Source organism: Alligator mississippiensis, chromosome 1 (genome assembly GCF_030867095.1).
Source record: "Alligator mississippiensis isolate rAllMis1 chromosome 1, rAllMis1, whole genome shotgun sequence".
Taxonomy (NCBI): domain Eukaryota; kingdom Metazoa; phylum Chordata; order Crocodylia; family Alligatoridae; genus Alligator; species Alligator mississippiensis.
In genome coordinates, this window is record NC_081824.1 from 442840455 (window position 1) to 442855426 (window position 14972).

The 14972-nt window shown below is 39.0% G+C and overlaps 1 protein-coding gene across 3 annotated transcripts in view; it reads left to right on the top strand.

Moving 5' to 3' along the window:
* The window catches only part of PGR (progesterone receptor), a 102218-nt gene extending 87569 nt beyond the window's left edge, over positions 1 to 14649 (top strand). For all 3 annotated transcript variants that reach the window (XM_059721122.1, XM_059721117.1, XM_059721125.1), the window contains one exon: positions 6308 to 14649. In XM_059721122.1, the coding sequence (XP_059577105.1) occupies positions 6308 to 6463 (156 nt within the window). In that variant the 3' untranslated portion in view covers positions 6464 to 14649. The remainder of the gene's footprint in view (positions 1 to 6307) is intronic.
* Positions 14650 to 14972: the final 323 nt, after the last annotated feature.

Genomic DNA, 14972 nt, shown 5'->3' on the forward strand with positions numbered 1-14972 from the left:
CTCTCTGCTAGCTTGTGGCCATTATTTCTTGTAACCCCTGGGGGCGCCTTGGTGAATAAAACCTCACCAATTCCCTTCTGTGCCCCCGTGATGAACTTATAGGCGGCCACAAGGTCGCCTCTCAACCTTCTCTTGCAGAGGCTAAAAAGGTCCAGGTTCTCTAGTCTCTCTTCATAGGGCTTGGCCTGCAAGCCCTTAACCATACGTGTGGCCCTTCTCTGGACCCTCTCCAGGTTATCCACATCCCTCTTGAAGTGCGGCGCCCAAAATTGCACGCAGTACTCCAACTGCGGTCTGACCAACGCCCGATAGAGGGGAAGTATCACCTCCTTGAATCTATTCATCATGCATCTGCTGTTGCACGATAAAGTGCCATTAGCTTTTCTGATGGCTTCGTCACACTGCCGACTCATGTTCATCTTGGAGTCCACTAGGACTCCAAGATCCTTTTCCGCTTCCGTACCACCCAGCAGGTCATTTCCTAGGCAGTAGGTATGCTGGACATTTTTCCTCCCTAGGTGCAGCACTTTGTACTTCTCCTTGTTGAATTGCATTCTGTTGTTTTCTGCCCATTTGTCCAACCTGTCCAGGTCTGCTTGTAGCTGTTCCCTGCCCTCCGGCATGTCCACTCCTCCCCACTGTTTTGTGTCATCCTCAAACTTGGACAGAGTACACTTCACTCCCTCGTCCAAGTCTCAGCAGTACTAGCTATTCATTCCCCAGTCTGTATTTGTGCATGCAGTTATCTCATCTTAAGTGTGGGATGTTGTATTTGTCCTTGTTGAATTTCACTGACAGATAGTGGACCATTTCTCCAGTTTATCCAGGTCATCAAGAGTGTCTGCAGCTCCCCCCAATTTATTGTCATCTGCAAATTTGCTAAGCATCCACTCAATCCCATTGTCCAAATAATTAATGAAGATATTAAACAATACTGGACCCAGAACAGATTCCTGGGGAACCTTACTTGCTGCATCCTCCCAATTAGACGCTGAGCCGTTGATAAGTACTCACTGGGCGTGTCTATGTGTTCATTAATGCACTGTAGTTGCTGTGCATTAAGTTTCAGTGGTTGGTTAAAAAAGCAGTAAATGTAGAGTAACTTGTGCTACTGTACAGTAGCACCAGCACACAGGTTTTTAGTGACATTTACTGCACAGTAGCCTAATACTACTGCACAGTAGAGTATTAGCAGGTTTTTGCCCGACAAGCTACTGTGCAGTGTTACTAGGCTACTGTGCAGTTAGCGTCTCATGTAGATGCAGCCATTGAGCACTATGATCAGAGCATGAGGATAGTTGAAGTCTCCCATTATTATTGTTTGTCCCACTTTTGCAGGTTATCTAATCTTCCTCATCATTTTATAATCACCTTCACCATCCCGATCAGGTGATTAGTAGTACAGTCTTAGTACTTTGTTCCTTTTATTTATGTACACCAATGATCATCCCATTTAACAAGGCACAAGAGGTTTTATTATGTAGGCAATTTCTGTACAGTCACCCAAGCTAAAAACTTCACTCAGTTTGAGACACATTGGCATCAGCACTCAGTGGGATGTCAGACTATTACATAAAAAAAATCAACTATATAATAGTTCAAATAAAACAGAGGTTAGTCTTTTCCATTTTTGAAACCAAGATACTAGCAAGTAACTCAACCTAACTTGGAATGGAGTATCTCTCACCCACTGCCTAAATCCTATTTACTTGGGAGTGACATTAGACCGCAAACTTTTGTATAAAGCATGTACAAAAGATGATGTGTAAAGTTAGTTCCCAGAACAACATAGTAAAGAAGCTCATCAACTCCAAACGGGAGGCTAGTCCAACAGTGTTACAAATTACTGTGCTTACACTTTGTTATTTGGCAGCTGAATATGCATGCCCAGTTTAGGAAACATACGAAGAAGCTACACACTATACTGAACAAAAGTTGCAGGTAGTTTTACTTGATGCCTTAAACCAATGAATGTCAATAGTCTCCATTCACTTGCTGGGATCTCCCCACCAGACATCAGGGCTAGGGACAGACATTCAAAAAGCCCGAGTCTGAATTGTTTCAATCTTTCCAGGTTAATGTAACCTGCTAACGTTGAACCTACTTGCAAGTGCACAGACATTCCCTCTGGACTGAGGAAAGGCCGGCACATGCCTGCAGTGACCTCAGGATAGAAGCTGGGGGGTGTTAGAGCAGCCCTCCCTTCCTTTCTATAGTGCTGAGCTGCGGGGGGGGCAAAGCCAGGCCCTGGACGGATGCTCTGATTACCGAGGAATTTAAACCCCACCCTGCCTGCACAGTCCTAGGCTTTTTCCCACTCACTGCTCAGCTTATGTGCACTGAACTTATGTTCTGTTACAGGTTTAAACCAGTTTCTGATCACTTAAACCAGTTTATGTGTAATGGCTGTCCCTAGCCCAGGAGAGCAGTAGTAAGCAAAATAGAGTGCACACAATAGATCAAAGGTAAGAAGCACCCACTACCTAGCCACATTGAGGCTTCTAGTAAACTAAGATCACAGAACAGTTTCCTCTCTACAACACGGCTACTGATGAAACACCAAAAGCCACATGAATAAAAATGTGGCATTCACAAGTAGAGATGACCTAGGAGGGAGTTAGGATGATTATCAAATATGTTTCCCTGGGGACATTTCCTTTCAAGCACAGCTTGATTAAAAAACACAGAGAAGCTTGAATTGCCCCTGAACAGGGAGTCAGTAAGATTAAGCATGCAACTGTGGGGCTACTGTAATGACACAAAACCATGTGCGGAGTGGAAGAAACTTTCAGACTATAGAACACTTACTGGCTTGCCAACATATTGGGAAACAATTCACCAACAAGGACCTTGATAAAGCTGCAATTCAATTAATAGTATGTGTCCAGTTTTGGACTCAAATTTGAACATGGTGAAAGGCCACGAGAAGAGGTAGTTTCTTTTATTCAAGCACAGAATTTCTCACCACAGAGATTCTATGATATTTCCCCTTTCAGGTAAGATTTTATATTGTTACTATCTATGCTATCCTTAATATACATTGCCATTCTTCCACATGCACATCCTACTCTGTAACTCCTATATAGTTTGTGTCCTAGTATCCTTCCATGAAGTCTCTGAGGGCGTGTTTACACATTCATTAATGCACTGTAGTTACTGTGCATTAAGTTTACTATTGTATAAATAAGTACTAAATCAGTGCACAGTAACTGGTGTTACTATGCAGTAGTGCTGGCACACACCTTTTCAGTGATGCTACTGTGCAGTAGCCTAATAATACTGTGTAGTAGCGTATTAGCACTGTTTCTGCCATGACACAATACTGCTCATTATTATTAGGCTACTATGCATTTAGCATCTTGTGTAGATGTGCCCTGAGGTACCTATTTTGTTAATATCACCATTTAATGCCAGTCATTCTAGTTTACCCATTGGGTTTCTAGAATTTGTGTAGAAACACCTAAAATTTTTATCCTTGCCTCTTATTGCAAGTGTCATTTGATTGGGACCTCTAACTGTCCTGACTTATCCTCACTATTGTTTGCATTTACATTTCCTACTCCCTTTCTTTCCTTTTCAAGACGGCATAGAATTTGTATGATGTCCCCTTTTAGGCTTGTGTTAATTCAAACCACGTGCTCTTCCACACCTGTTGGCTTTGTAGGTTTTTAGTTTTAAAACTCCTTTAAGACCTTTTGATATTTTAGTGCCAGCAATCTGGCTGCATCTTGGTTCAAGTGGAACCCATCTTTTCTATACAGGTTTCTTGTGTCCTAGAAGGTTTCCCATTTCCTTCTAAACCTTAACCCCTCATCCCTACACCATTGTCTCATCCATGCATTTAGACTCAGGAGCTTTGCCTGTTTGTCTGGCTCTGTGGATGGAACTTGAAGCATTTCAAAGAATGCTACCATGGAGGTCCTGGACTTGAACCCCATGGATGTCCTGGACTTGAACCTCATATCTAGAAGGCTAAATTTAGTATCCAGGACCTCTCTTCTCCACCTTCTTTATATCATTGATGTCCACATGGCTTATGACTAGTTCCTCACCATCACAGCCAGCAGTCTGTCTACACATCTCATGAGGTCCTCTAACATTGCCCCTAATAGGCAAGCCACTATATAGTACATGCCAGATGTCACAAACCCAAACATCTGTGTGTCTATTCATTGAATTCCCCCCCTAGGACAACTTGCTTCTGTCTTTTCTATGGGTCCTCTCCCTTGGAGGAGTATCCTTGGTGCAAGAGGACATTATGACATCAGATGGAGGGTGTCTGATCGAAAGGATCATTTCCCTCCTTCTCAGAGACTCCCTTCTGCTTTCCCTCATCCCCTCCCACAGGGATAGCAAATTGACACATCCTTGGCTCAAAATCTATACTGCTATTCCTAATCCAAAACACACAGAGATACTAGAGCATCTCAAAGAACAGGTTGCCAAGAGAGTCTATCCCCTACCCTTATTCGTGGAGGCAAGCTGAATCATTTTGGCTGAAATTCTACAAAAATATTCACCCTGAGGCAAACATCTGGTATGTTAAAGTTCATCCTGAATGTTCAAAGATTGGCAGTGTTAAAAGCAATTAAAACAGTCTTACAATGGACCCTGTCAGGCAACTTTAATAATGAGCAGTTTTATCAGCGTTAACAGACTCTCTCACAATTAGAAAACTTTTTCTTTATCAGACATCTCTCTCTTTCTCTCTCTCTCACACACACACACACACACACACAGAGAGAGAGAGAGAGAGAGAGAGAGATTTGGATCATATTGACTAAAGCATTGTATTCAAGAGAGAAGGTAAAATACCACCTGATACTTGGTAGGCCTCACCTGAAGAATAGTGTATAGTTTGAGGCATTGCATTTTAAAAAGGATTTAAAGAAGAAGGAGAATACCAAGAGGACCCAGAATACCAAAGATATAAAGGGTCTGGGAACTCAAGACTGAAGAAGCTAGGTATGCTAGGAGGGGAAGTATGACAGCTGTTTTCAGATATTTTAAAGGCTGCTTCAAGGTGGGTGGAGAAATTTTGTTTTTCCGTGCTGCAGAGAGTAGGACAACAGTGTGGTTTTAAACAACAGTAAAGCAGACTTAGAACATAAGAACATAGAGCTTGTGGAAGCCATTAAATCTCTCATTGGAGGTTTTCAAGAAGAGCCAGAATAGACATTTGTTTGCCCTCCTTTAGAAAGAGAGCATCCCATCTGTGCCTGGGATTGCAGTAGATGGTCTCTGGGATTTCTTCAAGCTTTATCATCCCTGTGTTGAGAGCTGGTATGCAAGTGGAGCTTATTTTTCAGCAGCAGCCTACAGTATACCATAGAGCCAATGGAGACAACCCATTTTCCATTACATTGAGGAACAGTTCTCTGCACTGCATCTAAACATTTCAGCCCTGCTAATGAATTGTTTGTTGTCAGTGTGATGCCACATGATAATTCTGCACCCTTTTATGCATAGATAGTATGGTGACTTAACTAATTTTTGCACAGGATACCTGCTGTATTCATTGCACAGGATGAACCTGGCCTGTGAATGCATCAGGATTATGTCATAGAAAAAGCTCATAGTGAATAAGTTAAGGCACTGGGGTAAGAAAAGTTCTCATGATAAAAGCAGTTGAATGGTGCCCTGGGGAATTTTATCCTACCTCTGCCATAGAATTTGTGTGATGCTTGTCAAGTGACTTAAATCAAACTTTTTCACACTGGATCAATCCCTGTGTGCTTGTTTTAAACTATAGACTTAAAATTAGGACCCTTTTTACCTTACTCTCTGTGCCTCAACTCCCGTAATAAAGGATAACGTTACCTCCTTACCTGTCAAGTGTTTTGTAAAGATAAATTTGTGACACATTCATACTGTACTGCACTGAGGAGTGCCAGAGAAAAATGCATGAAGAAATGAATAACTGTATCTTCAGAGTAGTGATTGGATAGTTCAGTAAATAAGGCATAAGGTCACACATGTAATAATGAGGATGAAATAAAATATTGAATAGCTATTCATTAACTGCCTCTATCCATTTGACCTACAATGTATATTTTATATATATTTTATAATGATGCTAGTGCATTATGTTTTCATGAACATGTCCATTTAGATAGGTTTATGACTTCAATGGTGAGAGGATCTGTTGATTTACAGAGTGAGACTAGAAACTGTATGTTTTAATACGTGATAGAAGCATATAAAATAACATCATAAAATAATGTTGAAATAAACAGTCAGTGGTCATGTTTAGATAAATGTTTTGTTGTAAGCCTAAATTCTCACATTCGTATTTTATTAACACCAGCTAGTGAAACAACTCCATCTGTTCTGTCTGAACACCTTTCTTCAGTCTCGGGCACTGAGTGTTGAATTCCCAGAGATGATGTCAGAAGTGATTGCTGCCCAACTACCCAAGATTCTGGCAGGGATGGTGAAACCTCTCCTTTTTCACAAAAAGTGAAATGTCTTTTCTCTTATTGTAGAGATGATTTTTGTGCCTTTGTTCGTTTGTTTATTTTGGTCAGGATTTTGCAGTGTCAGGACTTTAAGATATTTGTTTTATTTACCTACCGCCTTACACCTGTAACATACAATTGCTCTATAAGTTTGATGTACATATTGTGAGCTCCTGATTCCTTTTACTGTTGAAATCACAATTATCATAAGATATATTTTGTAAGTTCAAATAGTTGCTCCTTAGGAATGCACAAGAATGATAATGAAATGAACCTTCAGATTTCTAAGAATAGTTTTCTTAGACATTTTTCTTACATAATATTCATTTTTAAACTTCTGCTATGACATGGAGTAAACCTTCTGCAGTAGTGTATGGGTATGGTGGGCATATGTATAAATATAAACATTTGAAGGAATTAAAAGGTATATTGCTCACATTTACTTATGGATACACCTTTTTCTCATTAACCTGCCTCATAGAAGTAGCGTTTCAAAATACAGCACCCAGGTTTAGACAGATAGTATATTCGGACCTTCACAAGTAATTAGCATAGTGAAAGCATCATTTGCATTCATATATATGCACGTCTGTGAAGAAGTTCTCCCTTATATATTGGAAGGGCATGGGAAACAGCAACTTGTACACCTCCTATTGAAACCCCTGTGTGTATTCATACACACGCAAACAGACACATCTAGTTTTTGCTCTTACTGTTTTTTATCAGCATGGCAGTTATCACTAAAGTTAAGCCATTTGGCTCTAATTTTAAAAGTTATAACCTCTAAAATGTATTCACATAGTCCCTGCTAGGTCTGTTAGAAGCTTTAAATATATTTAATTTACATGTCTTTACAACATTTAGAAGTCTTTTGACTGACTACATACATTAGTGATCTTAACATGTTATTGGATATGTTAAAACTCAACGAAATCAAATTATAGGGCAATCAAATGCACAAAGAAATGGAAATAATGACCACCAGAGTTTTGAAATACATCAGTCCATTATAATGCCATTCAGTGGAGTCATATCATTTACAAAGACCTGTTATAACAAAGATAATGTTGAAGGAGGTTACTGTGACTGGGAAACCAAGTAGAGTAGAAGGATATAATTAAAGAGGATATCATAGTGTTTACAGTGGGCATGAAATGTTAATATTAACAGACCACAGTGTGATTTTTTGTTCCCTCAGTTATGGGTATGAAAATACTCACAGATCTAATACAGGTCAGCTGTGTGTATGTTCAAATGAGAGAGGAATGGAGCAAGGCAAAACAAAAGTAGCCACGAGGCTGCAAAATTATGACTACAAGATTTGCTGAACATTAAAAGAGAGAGTAAGTGATTATACTACCCATGGAAGCTAGAGTCACGATTCTCAAAAATTCCCAGGAGAACTTCTCTGGAGGATGGCAGGATGATCAGTTGTCTCCTTTTAGAGATGTGTAAGAAAATGTTGCACATAAAAATCATTAAAAAATAGCCCAATATTGGAAAAGAGAAGAGGCAGGATACAGAAAATGCTATAGATATACTTTCCTGTTGGATAGCCTAGCCTGACATCTTAACTATCTATAGACATTTAAATAATTTTAATTTTACTGGCACAGCCAGACTATAACATGAATCTTCATGGCAATTGCCTTCTAAACTTAATAAGTATTTGTTTTAGCATAATGGGGGTGTTTTGTATTTACATTACTTATTTTATTTTAGCTAATTCCAGATGCTTCCTTCCTTTTTGGCCATTAATATGTTGCATAGTAACAACAGTCCAGTAAACTATCTGAGAAGCCAAATGTGTTGGCAAGATTTACCATTCACTGATCTACTGTTAAGTGTCATTAAGCTATTGTCACACACATCCTTTCCCATGCTATAAAAAATTAAGAATACTATCTCTGAATATAGAAGGGAACACAATAACCTTAAAAATATTCAGGCTACACCAAATGTTAATCAATTTCTTCAGAGTGGTCAAAGTAGGCACCACCTTACTCTGTTCACTTTTGTAGTAGATATATGGCAGATATCCTTAGAACAGTTCAGACTTGTCTCAAAGACATCATCAAGAAACTTAAGCTGAAATTATTTTCTGTGAGAAAATACTAAAACCTGAAAAGAAAGTATAAAAAAATACTTCTGGATTTCTAAAGAGTTCCCATTGCATCATACTCATGATGACTTGTGCATAAAAAGAATCTGTCTAAGTTTGGTCTTTGTACCATTTGCCAATCTGGATCATCCAAAGGCAAAATAGATTTGATTTGTGCACTTCCAGCTTTGATTCCAGTGTAATTCCTCTAGCTGTTTTATTTCCGGGTTTGGTACCATCACCTGGCCTATATTTTAACCTACTCTGTACATGATCAGAATATGTAGAACCTGCTTGTATACTACACGGCTGCAGGCTTGGCCAGCGATCCAGCAAAAACTACAGTTAACAAACCTAATTTTCTTAGGAGCTGCAGAGTAGTAATGGGCTTTACATAAAGTTTGTATAAAGGTCTTCTCTATATAGCTGTTTATATAGCTTGGTCTAAGATAAGGGACATTTCTTAGCTTGCCAGCTGCAAAAGCTCTAAAACTGATATTATATTTAGTGACTGTAAATATTAGACAAAGTCTCATAATTCTGAACTTCTCACATTGCATTTTGCAGACTCAAATGTCTGACTCGTGTTCTGGCCCTTGGCACTGAACATGAATAGCAGATCAGTCAAGCAGACAGACAAGAGATATTTAACAGTCTTAAGTGAGACTTCTAAGGAGAGGGCAATACTGATGAAAGTGTTTCCCATTTTTCCATATTTTGTAAACTGGGTTCAAATCTTAGTCTCTTACATATTTGCACCTTCCTCTATTTCATATGCTTTTATAGTGTTTTCCTATGCTGATTCAGTCTAAACAATGCAGGAACCTTTGACTGATATTTTAAAAATTATTTTGGGAGCAAGTGTGTGTGTCTGTGTGCGTGCATGTGTGCACACATATACAAGTTTATACAAATGATTGATTTTTAAATTAAAATACCTGGGGCCTGCGAGCAGCAGCAGTGTTTGCAATTGGTAACAAAAAGCTGTAACAAAATATTGGTGACAGTGAACAACTTCCCAGTTGTAGTAAATTAGCATTCTCTGCCATATATGGCCTGAAGCTATTTGCAGTCATACTTACCCTGGTTTAAGGTCAGGAAGATCAAAGGATTCTTATTGTCAAAGATCTCAGACAGACCAAGTGTACAACTGACCTGTATTTTTTTTTTTGCTCATGATTCATTACACAGGAAAGCGTGGTCTGTTAAAAGTTGATTGCTGGGTTTTGGATCAGGCAGGCTAGGCTCATGTAATGAAATTCAACTTCAGTAGTTTTAGACTGTGGCTATTCCTGCAGCTGTATTGAAGCAATGTTTTCTATGATCACATTTAAAAATATGTATTTCAGCTCCGAGCCTAGAATTCCTAAGTAGCATAGGACTGAATACAACCTTGTGTTTCTATTGTTTTCGTTAAACTATGGGAATGTCCATCTCACAATGTTAATACAGTTGAATAAAACAGATTATAGTGCCTCCCTACAGCCAAAAAAAAAGGTTTGGGGCAAGGATCCAAGCTACAGGTGGTGAGACGAGACTCAGGATCCAACCTTCACTGGTTTCAACTAGATTTTAATTTAGAAATGTTCCAGCAAACTAAGGATTGGTGGTACAGAAAGGTCTGCTAATAGCTGTCTTGAATCTTAGCCGCTCTCAACTGTGTCTTAATCTAAAAGCAAAGAAAACACCTCTGCGATGGTCATGGCAGTAAACACACAATACTGAAAATAACCCCATCTCCCACGGTCCATTGTCCTGGGAAATGGTATTGGGAGGAAGGACAGGAGGTCTTCTGCCAGGTATAGTAGCCTGTATGAATAGTTTAGAGTATATTTGCAGTGTGGGGGAGGAAAGTGATGAGTTCAGTGGCAAAGATACTGTAGACCCTAGGAAGATGTCAGTGGACTTTGGAGGGCTGGTGCTATGCTATGCCATGCCTTGTCTTTTTTTTTTTAATTCTACTTTCTCTTTGTGGGAGAATATCAGAATTATTGAAGCTACCTGCAGACAGGTCTATACCCAATGTAAACTGGCCTATGAAGTCAAATAGGATGACTATAGCAGTTAAGGACCTGTTTCCCAGACCACTGAATCAATGTTCTGAAAGCTTTAAGCTTGTAGCATGTGCTCTTAATGATGTGAAATGTTTAAAACCTGAGATAGAGTTCAGATAAATAAGTGTTCCTGGAAATTAGCCTGGGCCAGAACTGTCTAATTTCTACTGTTGCAAAACAGTGACTCCCGGATTAACATATCTCCTGGACTGGAGAGCTGTAGAGTGCAGGAGGCAGTGTGCAGTTTTTCTTTAACTCTATTTCCTCTCTTCTCTACAGTACCACAATTCCAAACAAAAGCATTTTGGCCCACCCATATCCGTTAGTGGCAGGCTGACCTATCTTTCCCTTGGATAAGTCAGCTTGCTGCCACTGAGCCAAACATCCCAAACTCAACTTTCCATGGGCTCAGAAGACTCAGAATGTTCTACCAGAATAGATTGTCAGCCTTATTAGATTTACTAGCTTATGCTGCTTTGTGTCATGATGACCTGAGTGTTGAGCACAGGGTTTGTTTTTAATTTAATTCTCCGTTTTCCCATTTAAAGATAAAAGGAAAGAAAATAAGATTGTTTTAAAAAAGCCTGTTATTTACATGACAGCCCAGTTTTACAAATGAACTTATTCTGGAGTATTACCAAGAAAATAGATTGCAGCTAGTGGCATCTGAAGCCATGGCATACCTTGTCACAATCCTTCTACAGAAACACAAGAAAAAGGTTACTGTCACAGTCACAGATTTCAAATATGAATTGTGGGTTTACATTAGGAAAAAAATGATCAATACTTGGCAGGGACCAATCCACACTGAATTAAGTCTCCTGATCCTGTTAAGAACGCGCATAACTTTTAGTGCATGAACAGTCCTGTTAGGTATTTTCTGGTTTCAGGCCCATGCACACACAAATTTCTAAAAAAGTTTTTATGGAGTAAAAGGATGACTAGGAATAGAAAACTTCCAAGTTCAGGGTGCACCCATGAGAAAACCATCATCCCAACATTCTCTTAAACCATGCATAGCCATGTGTTCAGTTTCCTCTACAGGCACAATAGTTTAACCAGTTCAGCCTTTAGGCGCTTCGTCAAAAGGTCACAATACCCCATTTAAATAGTTTCAGCCCGGTATATTTTCTGATGGCTCAATTTAAAAATCCTGACAGATTTCCAAATAGAGTTCTCTGTGTCTATGCTGTATTCTTTCAATAAAGTTCCCAGGAATCAAAAAGCCAGCATTTAACGTTCATCAGACCCAAATATTAGACTGAAAGGGAAATGTCTACATGGCACAGTACACATCATGATCACAACCTCAAAATCTGAGGTAATTTTGCAGAACTCAACTTTGTGAAACCCTGATGAGACTTTTAGGCAGGACACTTTCTATCATGCACAGTATACTGGACATAAATTTCTCAGATATGCCTATTTTATATTTGCATGATAAAAACACATTTGTAATAATATGTTTTTCATTGGCCCCATGTACTACCTCTGACTCTATAGAGACTCCAGTGGGAGCCTGGTCATCTTTGTATTGCAACACCATCCAAGATTGATGGCTGTAATTCTCATTAATGGCTCTGATCCTAGAAGCTGATTTGCTTGAGCAACACCAGAATGGCTACATGGAATCTCATGGAAATAAACAAGGCTCCAAATGTGCTCACGTACTTACCGTTCAAGATTGGGGCCAACATGCAGAAACCCTTGTTAAAAAGGAGGGTATTTGGATTTAAAACACTTGATTCATTAAAAATTAAGTCTTAAAATCCAGGTTACTAAATCACTGCTATTACAGACTTTCTAAAAGAGACTTCTGACCAGATTTTTCTAACTATTATTTTTGATATTACATATTCCCTAAACATTGTCAATTTTATGTTGAATTCTTATAAGAAATCTAATCCCGCAAGCCATCCGGCTACTTTTTTTTAAATCTTCACATAAACCTTTAGAAGCCAGAAATCCAAATGTTCTAAATTGACGTAAGTGAACAAATCCATTTAAAATGTTATTGATTGCAGCAGTTGCCAAGGGTCTCCAAAAGTAAGGTTAAAGCCCTCATTCTGAGAGATACTATCTCATGCAGTGACTTGTTATGACAGCTGTGGGAGACAAACTATGGAAATACTTGATTAGTTTTATTTTCAAATAACATATGCATTTTGGATCCAAAGATTTTGATATAATAGAGTCCTCTTGCGCTAACACAAGAGGATGCAATTTATAAGCCAGCCAAGAGACAGCTGAATCACATATTAGTTCATGCATTTTACCTTCATGTGTGGAACTAAGTGCCTCAAGATGTTCTCATCAGAATTCATTTATTTAGACAGTGTTCTGGTTCCAACTGGATGCTCAGCTGTGTGAGATTTCACCTGTCTTTGTCAGAGATGCAATTTACATCTTTCAAATAGGGAAATAAAATTTCAAGGAGGGACAAACAAATGCTAACAAAGATTGTTATTTCACTATGAGACGGCTTCTGTTGCCTTTAAATGCTCCTATGGGAGCATCACAGCTGAAACTGGAGCTTTGTGTTTGGTCTTGCTAAAGGAAAGAGTATGCCCTATATTATCTTCTGAGATATTGACATCATTTCTACTAATAAAGCATGGCAGCATTTTATTTGATATAGATAAAGGTGTATTATTTTAATCGGGGTATGCAGCATATTGCCTCTCAAGTTTCCCCTTAATTAAAATGCCCATGTGTATGCCCCAATGATGCTGCTATGCTACACAGCTAAGCCTTTTTCTATCATCCTGACACCATGTCAGAAGGATGTTAAATTTACTCCCTTGGAACTATAAGAGTTGTGCTCCACCTTCTGGTCCCATGGGCCAGAAAAATGGCACAGAGCCAGTTTCTGGACCAGGTCGATCTGCTGACCAAATTCCACAGGCAGGGTCAGCACATGAGTTCGATCTGCTGGTGTGATTCTACATGCTGGCCTGGTCCCACATGCTCAGTCTGGTCATGTAATGATCCCATACACTGATGTGATCTGGCCCTTGGGCTCCCTTTGGGCTGGATGACACAGCCCAGTGGGCCAGATTCGGCTTGTGTGCCAGAGGGTGAGCACCACTGGACCATGACAATTGGAGAATTTGGGTTTCCCAAAAATTTTAAGGGGCATGAAGACTGTAGAGCTTAAATTGTAATCAGTTTTTCACCTACCAACACCCATTTTTCATCTTTTTTTTAAACCCTAGCTTAATCCATAAATATGCCAGACTCACCTCTTCCAACAGTTTTATATGGATACAACTCCATTAACTTCAACACTTACAATGAGTTTTCAGGGTTGAGAAAGGAAAACCAGTACAATTCAATTTAAATTTTACATAGAGCCAGATTCCAATACCTTTACACCTGCAAAATAGGGCAGATCAAAAGTTTTATTCAGCTTAAGAGAATCAGTATCTTGCCCTTTAAAAAGAATGGTTAGAGAAATTCTGAATACATTTTCTAGGGCATATAGAAAATCTTTATATTTGAAACATGCTAAAGTATCCTCTGAATGTCCATATACATGTAACAAAATTAGACCTTCCAGAAGCACAAAATAGTGGTTACAGCCTAGTTTGGGGAGTCAAAGGAGATGTGATTTACGTTTTGTTGGCATGCTGTTTATCTTCTTTCTTCCTCATGTCTGTATTTTAAAACAGAGATGATAATCCTTCTGCCTGTCACACAGATCATGTGGTTTAATTCACTAGCACTTGGTAAGGGCTTTGAGACCCTAGGATGGAAGACTTGAGAATTGCCAAATACTGAATTTTATTTGAAGAAATATTTGGACTGATGTTCATACTTCTGATGAGTGTAACTGATGGATGTGAATTTTCAATATATTGTTATTATTTTTATATAAAACAGACCTGAAGCTTGTATGAGATTTCTGTATTTTCTAGTGAAGAGGAACTGGCATCTTTATATTTGTATGTCTGACAGCTTTCAAGGATTTTTGTAACGGTGTTGTCTAGCTAACGTTGTGTCATATCCAATAAATTGGAGATGTGTTTACCTTTCAGTGGTATGAGAACTGTTTAAAGCTCCAATTACACCTGGATTAGGAAGTAAAAGAGAAGCTATCTAGTACTATGATACCTTTGAACAGAGATTTGGACCTTTTTGTCTGGTCAACACTTGATATGAGTTCCCATGAGTAGAGAAATGTAAATCTTTCACCACTTCTGGAGATCTGCTACTGCTGCTGCAGAGCTTAATTTCAAGTTGATTGGCTGTGTGGTCCCCAATTCAACTGATAATGCACATGGCTTCTGTATTGGACAAATCCATTCAACACCACTGTGGCCCTTCTTTTTTTTTTCGTTTGTTCAGAAATTACCCAAG